The sequence below is a fragment of the Colossoma macropomum genome, unplaced genomic scaffold (genome assembly GCF_904425465.1).
Source record: "Colossoma macropomum unplaced genomic scaffold, Colossoma_macropomum, whole genome shotgun sequence".
Taxonomy (NCBI): domain Eukaryota; kingdom Metazoa; phylum Chordata; class Actinopteri; order Characiformes; family Serrasalmidae; genus Colossoma; species Colossoma macropomum.
The window spans coordinates 44,377,089-44,403,790 of NW_023494792.1; the positions used below are offsets into that span (position 1 = coordinate 44,377,089).

The following is a 26,702-nucleotide window of genomic DNA, read 5'->3' on the forward strand; positions in this document are numbered from 1 at the left end:
CTTCAACGCTATATTGAACTGCTTACACCAGAGCTCCTCAAACCCAGCCCTGGAAGGCCAGTATTTGGGACTATTTGGTGATTTCCCTTTCCAAACAAACCCACAAAACCTGGCAATTAACAGATTAAATCAGGCATGTTTGAACAGGAAAATCACCAAACTGTGCTGATACCAGCCCTCCTAGACTGAATTTGAGGAACGCTGGCTTACACCCTAGTTATCTCTGAACCAATGTTGGGCTGGGTTGGGTTAGAGAGGGGTGCCCAATCTTGGTCCTAGAGATATCCCACCCTGCAGAGTTCAGCTCCACCCCAATCTAACACACCTGATCCAGGTAATGAAGGCCTTCAGGAGCACCTGAATATTAAGCCAGGTGTGTTGGATCTACACTCTCCAGGGTGGTAGATTTCCAGGACCAGAATGGAGCATCCCAGGGTTAGAGAATCATCTCTTTTTTAACTAACTTTGAAGTAGATGACAAGGAGGGAAGGAAATGAATGAAAAAAACGAGGGCACAATTTTTAGGCAGGGCTGGGCAATTAATCAAATGATATTTCCAATTACAATTTTGGCTTGTAATGATTAGGAAAACAAAATAATCCGGATAAAACGATTTTTGTGCTACATTTCGTTTTGCAATAATTCTCTTGTTTTGTCTCATGTTATAAATCTAGCCCCTCACTAAATGCCCAAACTCATCAAATTAATTTTTGTATAATTTATTTTTATTTATTGATTTTTATGTATTTAGTAGTTTTCAGTAAGTTGTGGAAGTGAACTCCAGCCTGGTTGATCTTATTTATTTAGATTTATTATTTTTATATGATGTTTTCAAAGGTATACGTATATGTATGTATCATGTTTATTATTTATTTTATTTATTCATCATTTTATATGTATTTTTATTGCTTTTTCAGTTTAATTATATTTTATTATAAACTTATTATTTCAATCTTCTTCATTTTTGCCTATTATTTTAATGTTATGTATGTAATTATATATATATATATATATATATATATATATATATATATATAAAATTACATAAATAATATTAAAATAATAGGCAATATATATATATGTGTGTGTGTGTGTGTATTCTTTATTTATCATTTTTTCTTTTTTTTTTTTTAGTTGAATTATTTTTCAAGTTCAAGGAAATCCACTGTTAAAAAAAGTTCAATGACGTGTCCAGATTCAATGAGTGATCGTGTTAAATATTCTTGATCTTAATATTGACCAAAATAATCGTGATTATGATTTTTGTCGTAATCGAGCAGCCCTACTCTTAATTCGTGCCCTCCCCTCTTCGGCTCGCTCACGTGTTCAGACGATAAACGGAGGGAATGAGCGCGAGGGTTCGGTTCTGGGATCCTCTTACTCGCTTCTAATACGTCAATACGCAGCTATGAGCACACAAAACCAGCCTAGCCTCGGTTATGACTGATAATCAAAGGTTCAGGATCCAATAGGAGGAGACTGAGCGGCGTATGGACTGGCAGAGCTTCGCCTCAGTCTGCCCTTCGCCTTCTTCTCGCGCATGCTGGATGAACGAAGTCCAAACTCTCACAGTGTCTTAAGTGATCCCGCCAGGCGCTGAGCGCAGCCGGACCAGAATCGCCTGACGCGCCGAGCGCTGTTAGCTGGCTTAGCATAGCAGAGACAGTGCAGCTGAAGTGAAAGTGAAAGCGTGACAGTTGTTGTTTTGAAAAAAAAAGGAAATCGTCGTCACAGGCTAAGTCATCGGTGTCGACTTTGTATATTTCCTAAAATATGTGTCATTTACCAGCAGACAGAGTCGCTCTCGTCGCTCCTGGTTGTTTTCGTTGCTCTGGACATGCGGGCATCACTTCTTCTGTTCATTTTAACTGCAGCTAAATACACCTTCACTGGGGTGTACGGTAAGTTTAACCCCCATTATTCTTACTAAATAAGCACTTACACACTGGGAGTCAACTGCTTTAACGCTGTGGATTGTGTATAAGTGGTCAGATGAAGCCAGTCAACCGTGTCACTGCCAACGTTTTCTTACAAACACCCCACTAAAAAACCTCTAACAGACTGCGGCTGGCCTTTTGTTTTACCAAACAACCAACCACAAAATACAAGACCACAGCATGTTCTCCACTCTGTGAACCGCTAGCATTATGTGGCTATCATCGTGCGCCTTTTTTCAGGTTTGCGGCATGTAATTGCACACAGAAGTTACTATATGAGTCAGGGCATTTGTGCTTAAGGCTATGTACACAAAAGAAAGGGCTCATGTTGTTTGCCAGTTCTGTTGTTATAAGTGTAACTAAGTTGCGGAATAATGAAACTACACAGCTTTCAATGATTTGTAGGCTCTATGGACCAGAAAAACTCAATGTTAGAGAGCTTCTGTCATCTTTATGAGAAATATCAGCACAGCAGCTGTATGGTTCAGTGTATTTGTGTGTCTCTGCCTGCTGTAAGCGTATCAGCAAAATGTACTCATATCAAAATAAAGTGAAAATAGAAACTAATCATGTGTTTGCCAAGTTGCAGAACAAGGAAAATACTGGGCTTGTCGTGTTTTTGTAAGCTGGACCAGATCCTAAACAGCTTTTTTTGGAATCTAGAAAACTAAATTCCAGACTAAACTCTACAAAAAGTTTGTTCTTCAGAGGTTCTTTAGTAAAGAAAATGGTTCTGTGTAGAACTGTGAACACTCAAAGAACGCTTTGCATGATTAAAGGGTTCTTTGCATTGTGAAATGTTCTTCAGATTGATGGAGACTGTGCTGTAGATGGATAGACCCAGTTTAAAAAAGGTATATAGTACCAAAAATATGCTTCTGCTGTTATGTTGTTACAGTAGAACCCTTTTTGGAGCTATATGAAACCCTTTTCAAAAAAGTTCTGTATAGAACCATCTACAGCACATTCTCCATCAAACTGAAGAACTCTTTCACTATGCAAAGAACCCTTTAATCATGCAAAGGGTTCTTTGAGTGTTTATGGTTCTATATAGAACCATTTTCTTTGCAAAAGAAGCTTTTGAAGGACAATCTTTTTTAAGTGTGTAGAGCGTAAGATCAGAGTGTGAAACTTGCCTAACAACATGTATGTGTGAAATAACAGCAGCAGCAATTATAGGGGTCACTACACTGGGGGGGGGGTCCTGAGTTATTCAATGGTTCTGTGTTATTAGGCCTTTAAGATATACACTGAGTCATTCAGAGTGGTTTGATGTGGTTTGATTCTAGTGTCAGAATTCACAGTTGTGGTGATGGAACCCAGACATCTGAAGAGTTTAATGTCTCTAAGCTCCCTCACAGAAAGACATTTCATTAAAGATGCCTGTGACATTATCTTATGACAGTTTTGAGAATGTGTAATTTTACAACCATAGTGGAATAGTACATGTAGCATATTGTAAGGCTAAATAACCCCCAAAGGAAACTTTTTTCAGGTTTATCACTATTTTACCATGATAACGTTACATATACAAACTCCGAAGACATGTATAGGTAGACATTATGACCACTGGTTCCTGTCACCACCACTGTAAAGAAATTGTGTGTGTAATTTTCTCTACAGTGAAATGTTTTACATCAGACCACGCTGAATGAATGACGTTTCAGGGGCTGATTTAGCAGACGTTAAAAAAAAAACTATTGGAATTTCCCTTTACTTCAGATTTGTATGTCAGTTCAATGTGAAGAAAATATGCTACATCAACACCATTTGGTCTTTCAGTTCTCACTTTTAGCAAGAATTGATTTGATGTATTGTAGCGTCGCCACTGGAGTGGAGAGGAACACATAGAGGACTCCCAGAACGTCGTGTGCCTCTCTCTTAAATCTAGTTAAAATGTAGATTTTAAATGGATTTATTTTGTTAAAATCTAATATGTTAGATGTTGTTGTATTAAAGCTGTGATCTGTTGTGGTAAGTCATGTCCTCTTCACCTAATTAGCATGAAGGGAGTGTTCACCACTATCATGTTACTTTTGCATTTTAATGACCCACCCCTCATTTTCCCCTCAAAAGTTAGTTCCTGTTTCTGCCTGTCTGTATAAAAAAGAAGAAAATGGCTGACACTGCGTCTTTTGCGCCAGCGCGACAGTGTTGTAGTCATGTGGAACGGTGTACACATCTGAATCAAGTAAAGTCAGGGCACTTTTTCAAGTGTACATTTCTGCCTGATTGTCATTGATAAGTTGTGTTTTGTTGTGAATGAGACCACACAGTTCAGAGGAAATGCCAATGTTTTAGTGACCAATTCGTTTTTCCAGTAACAATCACACTTTTTTTCCCCCAAAAGCTGCAGATTTGCTTTCTGCCATGTGATACTGCTTACTGAATGAAGAAGCACAGCAGCTTTGCTCTTATTCGGAAATGTGTGGTGTCACAGTGTGTGGGTTTGTCCGAACATTAGTGTTTATATACAGTGCATGTGTGTATATATATAGACACATTTGTCATCATAGATGAAAAAATACATTCCATAACGCAAATGTCTCTCTTTCTATATATACACGCACTATATATACCTGCATAATTCTCGTGTAAAGCAGACAGACAGATAGACTGTGGCTTTGGTTAGAATGTAGCATAAGGTGTTTGCGCTTTCAGGTTTAATTCGACTCCAGTGTTTGCTTTTTGGTGTTATTTGATGTTCCTATTGTTTCATTTTTGTTGATTGTTTTTTAAAAATCTCAACGGGAAAAGCACCAATTTCTGAAGATTTCTGCATAATTCAGTCGCTGACAAAGTTATTCAGAGTGGTTTGATGTAAGGTAATGCATTGTAGAGACTTGCATTTCACTACAGTGGTGATGAAAGGAACCAGCTGCATGATGTCTGGAAAATGTGAAGGTTGTTAGTTACTCCTAACAACCAAACAAAACTTGGTAGACGACCAAAGCTGTCACTATCAGATAAACAGAACTTAAAGCTTTCATCTTGGAGAGAGAGGAGAAAATCAAGCTCCACTCTTGCTTCACATCTGAAAAAATCCACCGTTGTTTCTGTCTATACTTCCACTGTGAGAAGACAACTCAACACTGCAGGTCTGAAAGGATGTGTAGCTGCCGAGAAACCCTTACTGAGAAAAGGAAATAGAGAAGAAATTAAATTTGTAAATCAAATAAAGAAGCTGGTGGTGTTCTCAGAACAATAGACTGACCACCCCAGACTCCAGACCTCAGCCTGACTGAATGTGTTTGGATTACTTGGATCATAAGAAGCAGAAAATGCAACCAATTTCAAAGACTGAACTGGAGTTGTGGAAAAACACCCCTGCAGCTTCTTTCAAAAACTTAAAGCAAGTCTGCAGAATATAATGGAAGTTGTAATGAAGGCAAAAAGTGGACACACTAAATACCAAAAGATTTCATGTTATATGTAGTTGTTGAGGCTTTTGTGTAGTTTTCTGTCAAAGATATGCTTCTGTATAATAAGAATAATCTTTTCTTTGGGTATTATTTTGCCCTACAATACCCTGCGTGTACCTCTCCACCATGAAAAAATTGTTTAAGGTCCAAATCGTATTTCAGACTTATTGCAAAACAATGTTTCAGGCATCACGCAACATATTAATAACCATTTCATGTGATAACTTTTGTGACTTTTGTGATAGCTTTTAAAGCTCACATCAACCCACCGTGATCAGCGAATCATTGCCAGACTATGCCAAAACTATAGTTCATAACTCTTAACAGGAAGAACTGCTTTACGGCTAAATGAGCATGAATCATACTAATTTAAAGTTTGATGTAAGCTTTGTTTTGCATGAGCGAGAAATCGGATTAGACTATGTTGGCAGAGTCTTAGCTGAGCTGTGTTGTGAAATGTTCTGCATCTAATGGATGCTTAATTTCCTTTTTATGGATACAATGGAGCTGCTAAACCAGTGTTAATCATTCAACTTGCTAGTTTATTTGAAAATACAGGTATGTTTATTTAACAAAAAACATATGTTGTAATAACATGCTAGGTTGATTTTTAAGATAGCTTCTCATGAGATTGTGTAATTCTGAGTGCCTGTGAATTTGTTTCACATTGGTTGTTTCTGACTCTGGTATTTTTGTTTGTTTATTTGTTTCGGTGCAATGTGGTGCCACTGGTTTTAATTGGGCAGGTGCCAAAATAACCAAAGAAAAAAGATTAATGAAGTGACTAAACATGTTAACATCACATGGAAGATTAGAGAGTAGCTGCTGCCTTCAGCAGTTCTATGAAGCTTCTACTTTGTGTGATGTGCTTTAAACTTTTGCCAGAAAGGATGTGGTGAGCTGTTCTGCACTTACGAAATAAGCTGATAAAATCAACATGCCGTGAACATACACCTTAAGTAGACATAGATATCATCCTGTCGAGACAGGAAACCTTACATTCACAACCAGTTGTGTAAATACACTGAGACCCATATAGAACATTTCTAGCACTTAAAGTGTTTGGGCAAATAATTAAACTTACCACATGAAAAAGAAATTAATTAACCATAAGTCACCTATATAAAGTTTTATTAATCATAAGTCACCTATAATCATTTATCATGTTGCCTAATTAGTTTTTACAGATAAATATATGTGGGTGTTTGATGTAGGCTGGATTCCATATGAGAAACGTCTAGTGCCAAGTGGAATAAGGGTGCTAATGCTCTAGTGAAAAAATGATCTATTAATGATTTTTAATGGCCCCATATTAACTCAAAGCTTCAACAGTAAAAGTGAATGTCACGTGCATGTGTACATATTTTTTAATGTATTATTGTTATTATTATGATAAATAATTATTCATTTCCTTTTCTTATCCTGTTTCCCAGCCATAGACAGGGATTGTAGCACTGTAATAATTCCCCAATTATGTAATAAATTGCCTAATTATGTAAAAGGATGTCTTAACCGTTATTGTAATAGCCACTAATGTAATATTTTCTCCCGTTATTGGGAATTTGTTACATTTTCAGGTTAATCATTTGTAATACCATAGTACATTATTGGGAATTTATTTTGTGGTAGACACTTTATTTTGAGTGGTACTTTTTAGATGAAATAAACACTCAGTAGACTCTCAGCAACACATCAACAACATATCAATGATGTAGCAGCAGTGAGCTTCTGAATACATTCAATAGACCGGCAGTGGTACCATTATATTTTCAGGTTAGTCGTTTGTAATACCATATTACGTTATTGGAAATTTATTATGTTTATTTTTCAAATGGATGATGAAATACTTTTGTCTGATAATGTAACACCATGTTTATTTTCAGTCTACATTCTACAGTTTGTGCATTAAACTTGAGAATATTGTCAGCATATTGTCAATATTGTCAGTAAGTACCAGAGTAGATTCTGTATCTTCTAAAGTTTTGCACCTCATACAGCTTAACATTTCTAACTCTGCATGCACACTGCTAGCGACAAAAACACTGATGCAGCCAGAAGTAATTACATTTCAGTGAGAGGCAGTCAAACTAATATGAACGATTTCTGACACAGATGTAGGTCTGTCATGATCAAGTATTAACAAAAAGAGGAACATTTTGTGAAATGCAATAAAAACAAGAATCTGTGATTTATTAATTCACTTGAACCTTTATTTAATTGACAAAAGTATAATGAAATGACTTTTAATGTTTTAGCTGACCAACTTGATTGTACTTTGTAAATATAAACAAATTTTGAATTTGGTTCCTGCAACACAACACAAAATAAGAGTGAAAAGTTCATAGAATATTCAGGTTACACTGTTTTGAAACCTTTACACAATAAGCAGGTGAATTAGTAACAGGTGAGGGTATCATGATTGGGTATAAAAGGAGAATCCACCAAAGCTCAGTCTTTGCAAGCAAAGATGGGGCATGGCTCACCACTTTGTGCCCAACTTTATGCCCAACTTTATGAGAGATAAGATATCGAAGTAACAATATGTAGTTGTACTATTACTATTAATACTACTATTAAAATTACAAACCCAATTCCACATAGTTGACAGTAGGTAAAATGCCAACAGAAAGCAGTAATCTGTAAATCTGTTTGAACAAAAACAGTACAAACACAAGATATTTAGTGTTTGTCTTATCAACTCTATTTTGTGTTGACTCTGAAATTCATGCCTGCACACGTTGCAAAAATGTTAGGAGAGGGGCAGTTTGAGACTAGGAACATGAAATTATCTCAAACAGGCAGTACAATCATGCTATAAAAGGAGCATCCAGGAAAGGCCTAGTTTTTTATGAGCAAAGACGGCTCAGGGCTTGTCACTGTGCCAAAAATGCAAAAAACATTCCTCAGCGAGTAGTTGCAAGGATTTAGGTATTTCACAGTCCTATCAGTCCAGACACAGAGAGTATATGTGACTGAGTAAGTGGAACTAGTTAGTACCCACCACTGACCACCTTTATCATAATAATTTTTTTGAGAGACAAAAAAAACACTAAACAAGTCAATGCAGTTGAATCCTTCTTTATTCTTAGACAGACAATCAGCAAGATGCCAAATTATCTCTCACTGTTCATAAAAGACTTCAGAGTTTATAACTAGGGAGGTACCGATACCACTTTCACTTCCCTTCCAATACAGAAAAAGTATCAAGCTTAAATGAATGGAATTGTTAGATTTTGTTGTGTGTGTGTGTAAATATATATATATATATATATATATATATATATATATATATATATATATATATATATAGGACTGTGTGTATATATATATATATATATATATATATATATATATATATATATATATATAGGACTGTAATTGTAGAGCTACAAATTATCCCTATATAGTAAGTAGAACTGACAAAATGAGTGCAGGAAAAAGGAGGGTTTTAATGTCATAGCTGATGGTGTGAACACCTCTCCTGAGGTCATTCCATGGCATCTCTATTGAGTTTAGGTCTGGACTCTGACTGGGCCACTCCAAAAGGCAGATTTTATGTTTTTGAAGCCATTCTGTGAAAGATTTACTTTGATGTTTATGGTCATTGTCCTGCTGAATCACCTAGCTTCTACAGAGCCGGTGGACAACCACCCTGACCTGATCCTGTAGGATGCCTTGATAAAATTGGGAATTCGTTTTTCCCTTATTGATGGCTATCAGTCCAGGCACAGAGACAGCAAAGCAGCCTCAAATCATATATCAGTTGGAATTCTTCCTAAATGACTGGTTTCACTGATATGTCCCAGATATGTACTGATATGTACCAGATAATGCAACATACAAACAGTGTAAAATGCTCTAACCTTAGCAGCTTCGCTCAATGAGTCCAGCTTCTTTCAGTGATCACTGTCCTGCTGTGTAGTCAGTTACAGTCTGAGTTAATGTTAGTCCAGGTTGTTATTGAGGGAGCAAACAATGGAGAGCCATATGGAAGCAATCACAAGAGGTAATGATAGCCTTTGTTTAGCCTTTAGCATATCAGCCTGATAGCCAGACCTGTTTGTCCACTAGCCCCGCCAGTGTGGCCTACATAGTCAGTTGCATTACGCAGTGGTGGGGTCTTGCAGCCTTTTGCTTCGACAAAGCCATGAAATCCGCATCTCAAATGATAATACTGACAGCATGAATGACCAACGTTTACTAAACTCAGGCAGAATCTGATGCTCAGAGGTATAAACAGGAGTGAACGGGACACATGTAAAAGACTGATGACAAAATAGTGACATTACAAATTTTGTCCTGAGAATTTTTACTGCTGTTTGTCAACCCACACAACTGACATGTTAAGTTCCATCTACAGGCACGCATACACATCATACATTGCTTCATTGTATCAGCCATAGGTATTGCCCAACACTGATAACAATACTGCTTTACAATAAGTGCAGTAATATCGGTGGCTACAGCAATACAGCATCAAAATAAGTGCAAACCTGTTTACAACAGATTTCAACTTGGGGGTAGTCCTCTCTCATTGGTTAGTGAAAAATAAAGTAGCTCTTTTCTGGTCAGTTACAACTGCAGCATCTGACTGGTATCAATCATTTAGCATTGTTATTTCAGAGCTCTTGTGTTATGTTGTATTGTGCTATTTTGCATGTGGTGGTTTCCACTCTATATTGTATTTACAGATGTGCCAGACACATTCGTACCCACCGCGCTTAATAATGCACTTCCTTTTCAAACAGGCAATGTGAATTAGACTTAAAATTCCATTTCAGCTCAGCGTGGATTTTCACTAGATGAGAGAGTAACTTCCCTTGATGCAGATTATAAATTTGTTTTCGGTGAGATTCTGTATGCAGTGTATTCAGATTAATTATATTTTAAATCAAAGAATTAGAGGTTTTACAAACAATTATGAAAAACAAAGTGAACTTAGCTGAACAATACCAAGCCAAAGATTTCAGAACATTTTAATGAAAAGATAAACTAGGACTTAAGCCTGTGTCTGGTGACTGTTAAGTGAGTTAATTTGGTAACTAATTTACTGCCGATTTAAAAACCCGTTGTTCAGTCAGTTGATTTATTCAAAGCAAACCGCAGCATGAGCAGCGTCACCACTCATGAACATAACTGAATGTTTACATATTTTAAGTGATGTGATATCTTGGGTTATTACCAGATTATTTGTACCTAACATACAGTGCCTTCCACAAATATTGGAACTCCTGACAAACATGATCAAAACATGCTGTAAAAGGCAGGCTCCTGAGGTTTCTGCTGTAATGTTTAATGAGACTGGAGAACACATGGCAAGTGATCTGAGATCATTCCTCCATACAGAACCTCTCCAGATCCTTCATATTCCAAGATCCACACTTGCAGACTCTCCTATTTAGCTCATCCCACAGGTTCTTTAAAGGGCTTAGGCCAGTCAGCTGGGGTGGTCATTGCAAAACCTTGTTTCTGTCATCAGTGAATCATTATTAAGTTGAATTTCAGGTGTGTTTTGGATCATTGTCCTGCTGGAAGACCAAGCATAGACCAGTTCAATTGTCCTGGCTAGGGCAGTCAGGTTTTGATTTAATATCTGCTTGTATTTAATAGAGTCTGTGAAACCATGTACCTGTTGTCCAGGGCCTTTGGGAAAAAAAAGCCCCACAGCATCACAGATACACCAACATACTTCAGAGTGAGGATGAGGTACTTTTTCAGCATGGCTATTTTTATATCTAAGCCAAACCCATCTGACCACAAAATACACTACCACTGGAAGTTCAAGGTCTGCCAAAGTGTAGATGCTTAAGTTTGTTGATCCTTGACAGTAGAGGCCTCCTTCTGGCATAACCCATAAACCCACTACTGATCAAAGAAGAAAATAATGGTGAAAAAATAAATAAATTAATGATCTCTATGACATATCAAGTAATACAAAACAGGTTTTACAATAAGTTGCTAATTTTCTTAGCTGCACTTTCCAAAGAGCTCAAGGTCGTCCCGCTAGCTCCATGGATCCTTGCAGTTGAAAGTTCCATATTAATAATATCCACAAAGGTGAGGATCCATTGCCGCCAGCACAGAGAATGTGGAGGTTGCCAGCGCAAGGCTAACATTTTTTTTGCAGCTGTGAGACCAGCCAGCCAGATTCACTTTTCAGCACAATTTAAATTACATTGAGGCATCAATCAAGAGCAAAGTTTGGACTGTATTTGAAATAGTTTTATTGAGAATATCTGATAATGTAAAAGAAACCTTAGTCCAAAACGTATGCACATTTAAACACTCCCAGTACATATGTAAAAATGTACCGTATGTACCATCAGAACAAAAATTACAAAGAGGAGATGGGGTAAGATGCATATGGTAGCGTCTGCAGGGGGTTAAATAGGATCTGTAGATACAATTATAATGAATAAGCTGATGGTTAGGATTTTTAGAGGCTGATGTGATGTTATTCCATATAGTATGCCAATTGATTTGACCCTGGCCACTTTTTAGCTCTTTTTCCTATATAGTTTGTAGACCTAAAGGTTTATATACAGCACGTAGTATAATAAGATAAACTTGGGATACCCAACCTTTGGTTCCCATGCCAGCAACAGCCTGTTTATGCAATGGGTGTAAGGGTAAAGTACAGCCCCAAGGAACACCATATGCCTTCATGGCAGAGTGAAGGCAAAGATAGAGAAAAAATGAAAAACCTGGTATACTGTAAAATGCAAGCAAGTCTTGGAATATCCAAAGTCCCGAATCATTTAAGATGTCACCCAAAACATGTATTCCCTTTTGTTGCCACTGAGGAAAGAAAAAAGGCTTATTGGCAGTGAGTAATTTATAGTTGTGAAAAATTGGCAAGCATTTGTGCCAAACATTTGTGGTTTTGGTTAGTTTTTCTACAACCTGCCATGTTAAAAGTAAATTATTAATTAGAGAACCATGTCTCAGTTTAGAGTAGATGAGATCTTGTAATCTGTGTGGAGCAACCATACTTTCCTCAAGAGGCAGCCAAGATGTTTGAGTATCTGAATTGAGCCAGACTGACAATGGACAAAGAAAGAGAAAGTCCTCCATCTGTTTTATTACGCTGAAGAGTAGCGAGTTTAATTTGAGGTGTCTTGCCTTTCCATATATAAGTTGAGATACTGGAGTGAAGATTGTCCCAGAAACCTACAGGAGGAGGTAACGTAGTCATAGAACTTATAAAATTAACTCTAGGAAGAATATTCATTTTCACTTTTACTGATATACGGGTTTGAAGAGTATTAGGTAAATGACTCCAGTTCCTCATATTGTCACAGATTTTAGTAAATATCTGGTCAAATTTTTCTTAACTGCTAACTGAGGGGATGGATGAATTTCAATCCCTAGGTACCTAAAGTGATGTACTACAGGGATAGTTAAAGAAGACAGATGTATCTCCCTCATGGCATCATTCAAAAGAAAGAAGTGCAGACTTTGTTTATTGACCTTATAGCCAGAGTAACTGCAAAAATATCCAGAATGGAGAGCACATGAGGAACTGTTTCAGGTACATTATTAATGAAAAGCAAAATGTCATCAGCATATAAATGTAATGCACTACAGAAATGTAGTGATGAGTATTATTAATGGTGATTGGAGAGTAAAGTGGAGATAGCCAAATCGCTTGGGCCAGGGGCTCGAGTGACAGAGCAAATAAGAGAGGAGAGAGCGGACAGCCTTGTCTAGAGCGACGAGAAACTAAAAAAGGAGATGAGCATTTGTTACCTGTTATTAACATAGCTGAAGGGTTGGCATATAGGGTTTTAACCAGTTTAATGAAATTAAGACTCAGTCGCATTATGTGCAATTCTAGCAAATGATTTGTGTCTCGCTGAATAACAAGTATATTCTCTTGAGGAGGGGTTGAAGACACGCCAAAGGTCTAGAAGAGCTAGGTCAGAGGCAAGCTTGTTCACTGCCAAAGAAGATCTAGATTGAATATCATTTTGGCCATTTTAGGAGCGGTCTAATAAATTGTTAAAAAACACATTCAAAGTAGATAGAGGGAGCGTACCCTGATACAAATGTGAATTTTTTCCCCATGATATTTGCTTCAAGATGTGCAATTTGTCCAGATATGTCAGAGCCTGTATTAAGTATTGTTATATTCAACGTCCTACGCAAAAGAATTAAAGTACCATTAGTTTTGCTCTTGGCTGCAGAGAAAGCTGCCACATAAAAATGCTTATTGGCCATTCTGGGCACGTCTTCTGATAAAAGATGAGACTTCTGAAGTAATGCAATATCATTTTTTTTCCTGCGAAGTATGTCAAGACAGCTGGTTCTTTTAGAAGGAGAGTTTAAACCCTGGACATTCCAAGACAAGACTGACAAATCAACCATTGTCGTATAAAAAAGAAAAATAGATTGACCACAATTTAGCAAATGAAACCTGAAAACAGAAAATCACTAGAAAACCAAAACACGAGAGTTATGATAATGATGCTCTCATTCTCTGCTTCATCCCCTTCCCATAGTTGAACCGTGACACGTTCGCCGGTGTGCATACAGCAGCTACGATATCGCACCATTCCCTCCATAACAACGAAATTCCTACCCACTTGAACATTGGTGATACTAGTTAAATGAAAGATCAGTCAGCAAAGCAAGATATAAAGATATGGGACATCAGACTACTAATCACCCAAAATGAATGTGACTAAATAATAAGTAAAGTAGCTGAATAAAAATACACAAAGGAAATACAAAGAGATTAACCACGATAAATAAATAATTGTAATCAGTATTCGAAGGATAGTTTAGTCAAAAGAGAGAGAGAAAAAAAAGAAATAAAAAATATACATGCACATAAACACTGCTAATTAGGGGTGCGGGAAAAACTCGATTCTTAGATGCATCGCGATGCGGACGTGAACGATTCTGAATCGATTCACAAATGTCATGAATATTTAATTTATAACGTAATGTTGACGGAACACAAAAGGCGGAACTGGAAGTGCGGAAGTGCAGCGCCCGGACAGTCTGTGGCGGCATATAACAAAAACACAAGTGGATGAGTGAGAAATCTGACCGGCTCCCTCTGCATTAAAGCCAGGTTAGGTCAGGAGTCACAACACTAATGTTAAGAAGAGACATTTTGTCCTTTCAACAAAGTCAAACCACCTTGGGAGCCGCAACATGTACTGTCCAGTATGTGTTAATGCCGTAGTATGGGCTAAAAATATAAACGAGAGCGCAGATTTACTTCGCTCTGCTTTAAGCTTTAACTATAGCCGCTTTCCTTCCATCTCCGCCTAGGGCTGGGCGTTAAAACGATAACGATAAGTATCGCGATATAACTTTTCCTCGATAGAGCGATAACACAGGTTCGATAAATGTTCGATATAATACACCATTCTCACACTTCCACATTTTAGCGAAAGCCCTGGTGGCGTTTTCTACTGCAAGGAAAGCGACACTACTCTGCTGTCGCCAGGAGAGGGCGCACTTCCGAATTTTTCGACTTGATTAGAGAGGGAGGGGGCCACGAGTAACAAAAGGGTCGCCAAATAGACTTTAGCAACGGCTGAAACGCGGAGTTATACATTCCCTGTTTGAGTGGCGCGACCGGCGATCTGTTCTCCTGTGACCGAGTGTGAGTGACGAGGTCAGTGGTGTAACTGTACTGTCCTACAGCGAACTCACCTCTTTCCGTGCATCCTAACAACTTCAGCGGTGTTAAATCACGTCTGCAGCGCCGTGTTACAGCGCCAACCGTCATATTTTAGTATTAGTGCATTCTCAAGCAACGAAAGTGAAAGAAAGAAGTGGGTTCATGTTCGAAAGTAAACTGAGGAAGCTGTGAGGCATTGGAGAGCGGGAGAGCGCTGTCTTTCCAGGCTAGCTGTTTTTAGCTGCTGGCTAACTTGAAGCAGCGCTCCAGCACAACATGGTGAATTGATGATACGGTAGATCAAACAAGACACAAAATCACCGCTTTCAGTTTAAACATACCTAAAAGGAGGACTCTGTGACTGGTGCGAGAGATTCTTTCTCCCACTCTTCCATGACAGATTAGTGAAATGTTCCTCTGTTTGCCGAGTGTTTGTCATGATCGGACCATAAGTGATAGTTTAAAACCACAATTAACCACCTAGGAGCAAAATCAGCCTTCAAATGTGAAAGAAATCATGATTTGACATTTATCACGATATGTATCGATATCGAACGATATGAATTTTGTTTATCGTGATAACGTTTTTGGCCATATCGCCCAGCTCTATCTCCGCCAGAAAACTTTTCTTCAAAACTAGAAGAGTTTCTTGTAAAATGTCTCAGCATCCGGCTGTTTTACGAGGCTGAAGTCGCTTCTCATTCGCCAGCTTCTCGTTCTAATTTTCCCGTTCCACCTTAAATTCTGCCTGAGGCGCCAAATGTAACTGCTGCACCATTTAAGGTGGAACGGGAAAATTCAAAAGAGAAGCGAGTTCATTTTCGCAACTTTTTTTTAACTCTCGTAGCTGATTTAACCAACCGCGCTGCTTATAAATGCGAATAAGTCCTCAAAATATTCGTCTTTATCTGTTTTTTCGTTCGCTACTGGCGAGGCCAGACTTCGGGGCTATGTGACCTGCTGTCTGCTGTCTGTTCTCGGTCGTTGAGAACCAGGGCTTTCGCGCTATGCTGCACACTTTGGAGCCGAGATTTAGCGTCCAGTCTCGAAACCCCACCTTATGGATCATTACAAATACTTTGCTTTAAAACTACCATGTCCTCAGACAATACGAAGATAGAAATCCTGTATAGAGAAAAAAGATGCATCAAGATGCATCGATAATCGTTTTATAATCGCATCGCAGCCCTCTGAATTGTAATCGAATCAAATCATGACGTGCCTAAAGATTCCCACCCCTACTGCTAATACACCCGAGTTAAACTTACTTTAGATACCATAATATCAACAGAGTTTGACTTATGCATGCAGGAAGGTTTAAAGTAAGCAAGCAATCAACACTGAATCTATGTGTCCATGGTGTTCTCATTCGACTTGGCTAAAGAGGAGAGCAGACCCTCCGCTTCCGAAGGAGAAGAAAAATGATGCACGGTACCTGACACGTTGACTTTTAGCAGAGCTGGATATAGTAGAAAGTTCTCTATACCATCTATACTTTAACTTCTGCTCAGTTCCACGTCTTCAGTATTGTTTACATGATCAGCGTATAACAAAACTATAGAGCAAATAATTCTTTACTACTTCAAAGTTTTGAATGTTTCATGTAGATTAGTGAATCTACCTTAATGCCAACAGTTAGTGTTTCTAAGGTGACTGTGTGGTGATTGACGAAGTATTACTATTGTAAGGTAACTAGCATTGAAGTTTTAATGAATTTAATGTATTTTATGGATTTATGGTATAAAATAAATCATAGTGCATGTTTCTGCAGAGAGAGTTTTGAAAAAAGTAAACTTGGTACTAAATATGCTTCTTAGCGATTGTAAGGATTAGATAGGAGTAGATATGTCAGAATAAAAAGATAAGTTGGTGTAACTTTTTTTCTGTAAAACTGATCACAGGGCCGGGTGGACTGAATTCTATGTTCATGCAACAGTCGATCTTAAACTCTTTGTCATGCTAATACTTCCATGAGAGTTTTCAGAGGGTGAACATGCAAATTTGAAGAGATTGAGACAATACAGTGTACAGATGCAGGTGGAACAGACATCCTTGTATGTAAAAATAAATACCAACATGTATGAACACAATTAAGTTTATTAGAAATTTTCTAGGCTGTCACTGTCTCTCACTGTAACTGCCCGTAGACAAGACGAGAAAGAAGTGAGAAAAGTAGGTCACAGATGTGTTTTAGAAGATGTTAAATATAGAATGATAGACACTGACACTTCATATCGATCCTTCTGTAGCCTACCTTTTGCAATTCTTAGAAACATAATAAATAGAATTCAGTAGTAAAGGGGGTTTTTGCAGTTATTCCCCATGTTCCACATGTAAGCATGTTTAAACTATGAATTTGTCCTGCCCCAACAACTAATCTTCATTGACCAGCTTCCTCTGAAATTTTGGACTCTAATTGGAGCTCTCTGTATAGTTGTCCTGGCATTTTACCTGTAAAGACTACAATTTAAACTTTTTGTTTTTAGAAAAATGTACAAATCTTTATTGAGAATATCTTTTTATAGTTTAACAAAAATATTTTAATGTAAATACAAAAAAGAACATAGTTCTCTGCCAGGGATCGATGACAAACATCTTTGAGGCTGGGCCCAAAGCATAAACGCTTTTTATAAGTTTTTGTGGCATTCATGCAAAGACCTGATAGTCTTCCTCAGAGATTTCCCTGAAGTCATAAGCGTGCAAAACAAAATCTGGGCTGAACCCCAGTACACAACTCATACCACAGGCATGTTTTCACAGATTGTTTCCTAACATGCTGCACTTTTTTTCTCAGGCAGCCCTGCCACAGCCTAGATCACTCTTTAAAGCAGAAATGTTCCTGAATGGTTGCTGCCTTGGACATATAGTGTTAGGACAAACCTTCAGTTGCTATAGAACAGGGGTGTCAAACTCAGATTAAAAGGTTTTAGTAAAAAATCTCGCTCCCGGGTGGTACAACCGTCTAAGCGTTTGGCCTCGCTCTCTCTGGGTGGGTGGGATGGCTCCTCCTTCTCCCCCCATCACTCAACGCGATGCTAGTCAGTGCAGGCGTCTGTTAGCTGACGTAACAGATCTGGCGGGTGGCGCTTTCCTCCGAGCGCGTTCGGCTGTCCAGTGACGTTGCGTGAGCGGCAGTTCGAAAAGAAGCGGTCGTTGGCTTCACAGGTCTCGGAGGAAGCCTGTGTTAGCCTTCACCCTCCTAGCGTTGATAGCATCGTGTGATTGGGGGAGTCCTAACTAGCGGGTGGAATTGGAGATGACTAAATTGGGGAGAAAATCGGGTAAAAATTAAAAGTCTCAACAAAGACGTGGGGCAGAGAGCACCTGTGTTTTTATTTAATGTATAAATAACAATTTGCTATAACTCTCTACTATAAAAAAATATGCCAAAACAGCAACAGCAAAATACAGGCACCTGTAGTAGATGTTAATATCACAGATATTACAGGTATGTTAGAAATATATAAAAAAAAAGAAATAGGAAAAAGTGTGCGTGTTCTCACTATGTCTGCATGGGTTTCCTCCAGGTTCTCCAGTTTCCTCCCACACTCCAAAGACATGCAGTCAGGCCGATTGGCAGTCGAAAGACATGCAGTCAGCCTGACTGGACACGCTAAACTGCCCCTAGGTGTGAGTGAATGTATATGTCTGTGTGTCTGCCCTGCGATGAACTGGTGACCTGTCCAGGGTGTATCCTGTCTTCCACCCAATGACTGCCCCCCCCGTGACCCAGAAGGAGAAGCGGCTTAGAAGGAATGTGTTTACATATATATATATTTCACTACTTTTTCTTTTTTTTATTTGTAATATTTCAATGTCTACTACAAGTGACTGTATTAACATTTAAAATTTAAATGTCTGCTAGTGTGTTTGGTGAGCTGCCACTGTGGTGTAACAGCTGTCCAATACATTGTTGTTGGGGGAGGTGGGAGCACACATTCTGCTGTAGTGCCTGCTTTGGATTGTAGTGTAGCGCATTGGAAATAGGCAAATACTAAAATTAAAATAATTTCACGGGCTGGACAGGATTGTGCCTTGTGTCTGACCTTTGGGCTATAGAACCTTTACATTATGGGATGTCATGACTGGCTCAGCACTTTGACAAATAAAAGTGACCAGCACACTGTGAATAATCATTAGAAAATTTACTTTAACGAAAGGAATTTACAACAGTTAACGGCATCGGGATGCCATCAGTGTGGTCAAGGTGGGCCTAAAATTAACAACTACCAGAACTAAGTCATAACCCCAAAAGAACAAAAAAACAAAAACAGAACTGCCCTCTGATCTGTAGTAGAGAGAAAAATCCAGCCATCAACACACTGCTCTCCAGATGCAAGTAATGCCCTTAATGATGCTCCCAGACCCAGCCACTACACCTGCCTGACAGATTATGAAGGCACATCACTGCAGAGATCCTTTGAAATTGAAAAACTTTTTATGGCATGACTTCAAATAGCCCAGTCACTCATTTATTTTTAAGAGTGTATGTATACATAATATAGTATTCCCCCTCTCTGTTGCTTTATATTTTTTCTTGACAAAGGTTAAGCTTCAACTCATGTACACTATTACAGTGTTTGCTCCTACATTTATAAATGGCAATAAGAAAAACATTGCTTTTATTATTATTATTATTATTATTATTATTATTATTATCAATACTATTATTATTATTATTATTATTATTATTAGGGGTTCAAGCACAAAGTACTGAAACCATTTTGCAGTTGTTAGCATTGTTGTTCTTATTCTACTAAAACAAATTCCACAAAGGAAAGTCATACAGACATGAAACTTAGTATTAGTATTAGTATCAGTTAGTATTATTTCCTCCTGCTACCCATGAGTTGAGCTAAATTGGCCTTAAGGGGATGCCTGTATCTCTTGCACTGTGTGTCAGAGATAGAATTCTTTTTCCACTGGTTCCTTATCCCTCTGACCCACAAAAAGTCTCAAGAACCATTTAGCTCCACCCACTTATATTTTGAGAATTTTCATTTTATTCAAAATCGCACAAATTTTTGAGTCCCTAAGTGTGGACATTGGAATTTCAACGCCATGGAATCATCAGATGGCAGTCAAATACAGCAGTGCTTACATTGCAAAAACCACGCTCAGTGTGTTATGTACAGATCTAATTCAAAAAAGCTTTGACTGAAAAGCATGTTCCCTAGTAGAGACATATGCCATGTTCATATTATTAGGGTGCACTATAACATGCAAGAAAACTTTATTTGACAACAAAACATTATATAACAGTTGTCAAATTGATGTGACATTTTGCTATTGTGTGCTATCCTGGCTTAGGTTCTATGATGCTGACACCATATCGGAAAAAACAGCAGACATTTGACAGCCTTAGAATTGGCCAGTCACCACTCCCAAAAAGTTGGGCCTACTTGCAAAATAGTGCTTGGACCCCTGAATTGCCGTTTGCAGCTATATTTATCATCATAATGATCTCTTTAAGTACATCTGCTGATTTTTGTACGGTTCCTAACACTGAAGTGAACACGGAAGGAAGCACAGTGATAGCATGTGAATTGAAGCTTAAACTTTGACAAACAGAAGCATCATAAACATGCAGTTCAGAAAAAGTTGTGGTTGCAGTATACTGTTATCTTTCACATTAAAGTGCATTAATCTAGTAATTAACCTAAGAACTGAATTGCAAATGTCACACGAAGTTTTACCATCCAGTGCTGTGGTCTCTGTAGCCACTTACTTCAGCCAGACTGCATGAGTGCTGAGACATGAAGCTGTTTTGTCTTATGTATGAAATCTGAAGCCGTGGCCTGACAGTGTGCTAAAATGTACATCGTACCACAGCCAGCTTTTTATAGGCATGACATGCCTGTAGCACTGAGCACGTTCAACCAGCGAACTCAACAATTTCATCTGTTCTGGGTACAATAAACATGGTATTAAGGTAGGATATAAAATCCCCCATGTTTAGAAGATCAGTTATGAATGAAACAAAGTTAGTTTGCGTGAAATAAATCAATAAATGTTCAATGTTTTCTTTAAACCAACAGTAGAAGAGCTTTTTTATCATCAGCTGGGGTTTTACTGCAGTACTTTACTGCCTAGTAAATATTGTTTTTTTGGCAGTGACTCAGGTTAAGGATTGCATAATAGGCATAAATGTTTTGTTGACAATGGATCGGGTTAAGGAATAGTGGGAGTCTGAAATAAGGCTTGCAGTAGCAGTTTCACCTTTTCTAATCTCCTGTTTATGAAAGTGATGACATGGAGAGGAAAAGAAAGACACTGTGTAAATGGAAGGAAAAGAATAATAAAGAGCTCTGAACGAGGAAAAAACGTAGATAGAGGGTAGATTCATGAACACAGTGGAAAAAGGCCAGTGCGTGTTAAATGTTAAAGCAAGAGCACTAGTCTCAATAATACTACATAGTAAATTTGTGAAGAACGAAAAGCAAGTTTGTCTTAGCTTAGTTAAAGTTCTATGCTACAACTACTGATGCTTCATTTGGGCTAAATATAAGAATTTGGGAAGTGAATGAAGTAATGCAATGAGACAATAACCAGGGTTTGTGTTGGTGAGGTCATATCCTTGGAGATGGTGTCTTAGTCTTTGGGCTTCATTTGTTCTTGCCAGTCTTTTTAGCAGTGCAACAACAAAAGTTTTTCAACTGATAGCAAGGCCCCCTTCTAAGATGAGCACAATGTACGGTATACTCTCAGGCAAGTAATCCTGCTAGTTCTGAGTCAGCTGTGTCTGCTGCTCCTGATACGGCTTTTAAACATATGCTCTACAACCAGCATATTCGAGGTTTGGGATTTTAAACTGCTAAGCTTTGAATTGGTGGCCATAGAGGAAGAAATACATAGCCAACAACATGACTCAAACAAAATCACAGCCATTTTTGTTCAGTTACACTCTTTTACAAAGAAAAAAACAGAAATCTGTGAAAAAATAGGCAATACTAGATAACGAAATTCTAGTATAATACACATACATCTGTTTGAACTAATGAACAAGCACATTTTCAGTAGTTTCTTTTAGCCAAAGTCACAATATAAATAATAATATTTGCTCTTTAATAGGTCAAACTGGCACATACGTCACATAGTGTTACAGTAAGAATAAAAGATAACTGGCTATTTAGCACTATGAGTCATGCATAACTAGCAACAGCTTTCGAATGCAGCACAAGTGCACTTTAATTATCACTAAATTGCAACGCAGAACAGCCAAAATCAATATAATAAATTTGCTGCTAGTCAGTTGCTCATTTGGGGCAAAATTCGGGCAAGTTTGGATTTAGTCAAGTACCAATACTGGATATTGGATAGGTGCCATCTGTATGGACCATAATATCAAACCTATTTAGGAGTTGATTTCAGATACACCTATATGGAGCATACACTGACTGGCCACTTCATTAAGTACACTTACACGTTCTTTGTCCATTTGATCAGGTCCTTTCACTATATAGGTGCACTTCGTAGTTCTACAATTACAGTCTGTAGTCCATGTGTTCGACATGAATAGCCCCGTTTCACCCTCTTATTTAATGGTCAGGAACCCCATAGGACCATCACAGAACTGGCATTATTTGGTCAGTGGATCATTCTCAACACTACAGTACATGCAGGCAACATAGTACTGAATAACTTTGCCTTGAACATGATCAACATTACATATAAAAACTCAAAGCTATTTTTGCATTAAAGACACCAGATCCCTGGTTCCTGTCACCTCTGCTGTAAAGATGTCTGTCAGTGTGTTTCTCTACAATGCACCATTTCACAACAGAACCACTCTGAATGACTTTCTTTGAATGACATTTTAAGCATTATACAGAAATATCACCCGAATTCCTCTTTAAACTTTAAACTGTGTATGTGTGGGTGTATTCCAGTGACAGAAGTGCTTAACCACAGTGTGAAGATTAATGGAATTATGCGGTGTTTCAAGATTACACTGTGGTCTTCTGTCATCTTAATGAGAAATACCAGGGCAGCAGTTATAGGGCTCAGCGTTTTTCTGTCTGTTGAGAGCATATTAACAAATTATACTCATAACAGAACAAACTGAATTTTGGCTCATTTAGAAATAGTAGTGCTTCTACATGTAACAATAATTTGCAGTGTTGCTTTCTAGTAATATCAAGAAAGTTTCTCATGAGCAACCCACCATTGTTTCAGGGTTAGTCAGTCTAAGCTGGTTCTGAATAGCTAAGTCACTAAATGTGTCGGCGGAGCTGACTAGCGAGTGGATCTACATGATTGCCAGATCAAACATCAGAGAAAAGCAGAAAAAAGGATGTTACATTCAACTGTTTGGATGCAGCTCATCAGACCCAAGCACACTTAATACTCCGAATGTATATATGGCTAATTAATTCTTTATACTTCACTGTTTTCCAGCTAAAAGCTATGAGGTGAAGTAAATTATGATGACTAGGCTAGTAACGTTGACTGAAGCATCAGACAATTAGTATTTCTCTATACAGGTAAAACATAGATTTACATACATAGTTGCATCATTGGCTGTTTTCACTCGTGATGACGTCTATTTATTCACCATATTGGAGCAGTTAGGATCTGCTTAAAAAAATGCACATGGATTTAGATTTTATAAATCGGCCATAATTTGGGCCATTCTCACAAAATCACCTTAAAACATGTCCATAAATATTGGAGTGTCAAGCATCACACAGAGGAACATTGTTTTCATTTAGTAGAATAGTTTGGATTTCAATATGTTACAGCAAAAAGTTTGTGGAGCTTTTTATGTAGTTTTTTATCACCCTAATTCTCTTTACTGCATTGTGTCCACATATGTGTTTCTCATTGCTGATATTTATCTCTTTTTCTGCTTTTTTAAATTAGAAAACATGATGTTGTATAATTTTTAATGGTTGAATCTCTCTGCTTTAATGTTTCCTTGTAAACTGTAAATATGTGAGCCAAAGCAACAGAATGTTATTTGGCACAGGTAAAAGGAAAACCTCAATAGCTGTCTGTCAATGTGTTGCAGCAATGTGACAAAGTTGCAGAACACTATAATTTGCTAAATATTTATATAATTTAATAATTAGCTTTTGCAGACAGTCTGACAGCAATATATGGACTGTGAAAATAAAAGTAAGAAAAAAAAATCACATATTTATCTTCAAACCTTACTGTGTTGCAGTAATGAGAATTTGGTCACTGAATTGGAGAACATTACAAAAATCTGTTTAAAATTAATTAAATCATCATCCAAGAAAAAGAACATATAAGGTTTGAGTAATTTTCATTTTTCCAGGTTGGGTCTGTTCGTGAGAATTGTTTATTACTCAACTGATTTTCCCCAAATTTATTTTGTTATAATCTTCACATATTTTTGCACAAATTTTGCTGATTACTTAAGTGTAAAATTTACAAGGTGCTAAATTTGTAAAACAGTACATTTAGATTTATCTGATGCTTATCGGCAGTGATGAGATCCCCCTTGAGCAAAGAGAATAGAGCATATCAAATACAAGGCAATCAACATGTTTAGAGTTTAGATTTTAAAATTTGAACATGTTCATAAACAGTAATGTTAAACTAGTTGTCATAAAAATACATACCAGATGTAAATACAAGTGTAAGTCCAGTGGTAGAGCTCAATCTGAATGTGTTGTTGTTTTTATTTCTGTTTCGTAACTGTGAATGTGCTGGCTAGCTGACCGGAGCAGCAGGAAAGTTATCTGTGCTTGGTACTGAGTTTAATGCAAACTCCAGGAGAAACACTACTGTCTCGCACATGTCAGCAAACCTATCCATGTGTGAATCATTTCTAAGCTTCACACATATGCAGTAAAAGCCCCAAAACAGAGTAAGACGATGCTGATCTATTGTGAATATTCTTCAGTGGATTAAAGTATGGCTGGACTTACATTGCAAATGTACTCAACACTAATCAGTGTAAATAAAATAGTTTAAATGTACTTCACATGAAGTAAAGATACAGTGTATAGGTTATACAATGAAAATATTACAGAACCTGAGGATAAATAATTAATTCTTTGTCTTCACCAACATGATCATATTTATACATGAACATGACACAAACATGAATATCAGTACCTGTGATAGTACAGGTTCTGCGAAACCTCATCTGATTGAAAAAAAAATGGCACACTGTCACGTTCTCCTCCTTTGTGTAATTTTCTTTATACCTTTGCCAGAGAGAAAGGATGTGGTGAGCTGTTGTGCACTATAAAGGCAATGATCAAATCAACATGCTCTGTACCAAAATTGAAAACGTGCTGTGGGTAGATTTTCAGAAGGGCTGGCAACTGAATTGCAAATATTAATATCTCAATGATCCTAGACAAATGCGACTTGATGATCATTTACCAGAGTCACCGTTCCGACAAGCGCATAGACCCACTTGTAACAGTATCTGGAGAAACTGGGTAAAAAGGTCATCACATGAAAAAAGGGAAATGATAATGAAACCCTAAGTCATAAATGAAAAGTTGCCTTATCAGAACTGTGGGCGATTCAGATCACATGGTGACTGACAACACCACAATGGGCTTTTTAGAAGATGGGTAAATTGTGGCCATGAAGGGATGCACATGGCCAGCAACAATACTTAAATAGGCTGTGGCATTCAAGCGATGATTGATTGGTGTTAACAGGCCTGAAGTGTGCCAAGAAAACATTCCTTGCACCATTACACCACCTCCACCAGCCTGGACTGTTGACACAAGGCAGGTTGGGATTTATGCTGTTGGCACCAGATTCTCACCCTGCCATCTGTGTGGCTCAGCAGAGAGTCAGCAGATCAGGCTACATTTTCCCAGCCTTCAACTGTCCAGTTTTGGTGAGGCTGTGCCCACCAGGTCAATAGCTTTCTGTTGTTGGCTGACAGAGGTGGAACCTGACGTGGTCTTCTGCTATTGTAGCGCATCCCTCTCAAGGTTTGACATGTTGTACATTTTGGGATGCTTTTCTGCTCACCACAAGTGAACAGAGTGGTTATCTGAGTTTCTTTTTCTTTTTTTGAGTTATCATAGCCTTTCTGTCAGCTCGAACTAATGTGGCCATTCTCCATTGAGCTCTTTCATCAGTAAGATGTTTTTTCTTTATTGCACCATTCTGAGTATATATATATATATATATATATATATATATATATATGTGTGTGTGTGTGTGTGTGTGTGTGTGTGTGTGTGTGTATAAATGTGTGTTTGTGTGTGTCATACATACTGTGCAAAAGTTTTACACACATTATCTAAGCCGCTTATCCTTCTGGGTGGCGGGGGGGGGGCACCGGAGCCCATCCCAGCAGTCATTGGGTGGAAGGCAGGAAACACCCCAGACAGGTCACGAGTCCATCACAAGGGAGACACACAGACTAATAGTAGAATAAATACAAATAATAGTAATGCATTGTGTGATGTGATGTCATTAGCTGTGTATTTCGTCCTGCGGGGTCGTAGAATGTTTAAGTGTGAATGTTCACATTGTGCTGTTTTCATGTCATAATAGGCAGAATGACCATGTTCTGAGATCTTGCCTGAAGAGATGAATAGTTAAAACATGGAAATTTATGGACAGAGAAGTTAATCAAGTAATTGTGAAAGACCTTGGCTCAAGGAATAACTGCTTCAAATTTGCTGTCTATTTTCAGGCCTGTTCTGTTTTATATAAAAATCTAGATAGAATTGGCAGTTAGCATTCTCCTTCAAGCAGTTT

At 37.9% G+C, this 26,702-nt stretch overlaps 1 protein-coding gene across 20 annotated transcripts in view; it reads left to right on the top strand.

Moving 5' to 3' along the window:
* Nucleotides 1-1,703: 1,703 nt before the first annotated feature.
* il15ra (interleukin 15 receptor subunit alpha) overlaps nucleotides 1,704-26,702 on the top strand; it is a 58,493-nt gene continuing 33,494 nt past the window's right edge. For 19 of the 20 annotated variants that reach the window (XM_036577273.1, XM_036577274.1, XM_036577281.1 and 16 more), the window contains exon 1: nucleotides 1,704-1,901. In XM_036577273.1, coding sequence (XP_036433166.1) covers nucleotides 1,838-1,901 — 64 coding nt within the window. In that variant the 5' untranslated portion in view covers nucleotides 1,704-1,837. Of the gene's footprint in view, nucleotides 1,902-20,798; nucleotides 20,929-26,702 lie in introns of those variants that run through there. The other variant, XM_036577275.1, reaches the window with a different exon arrangement.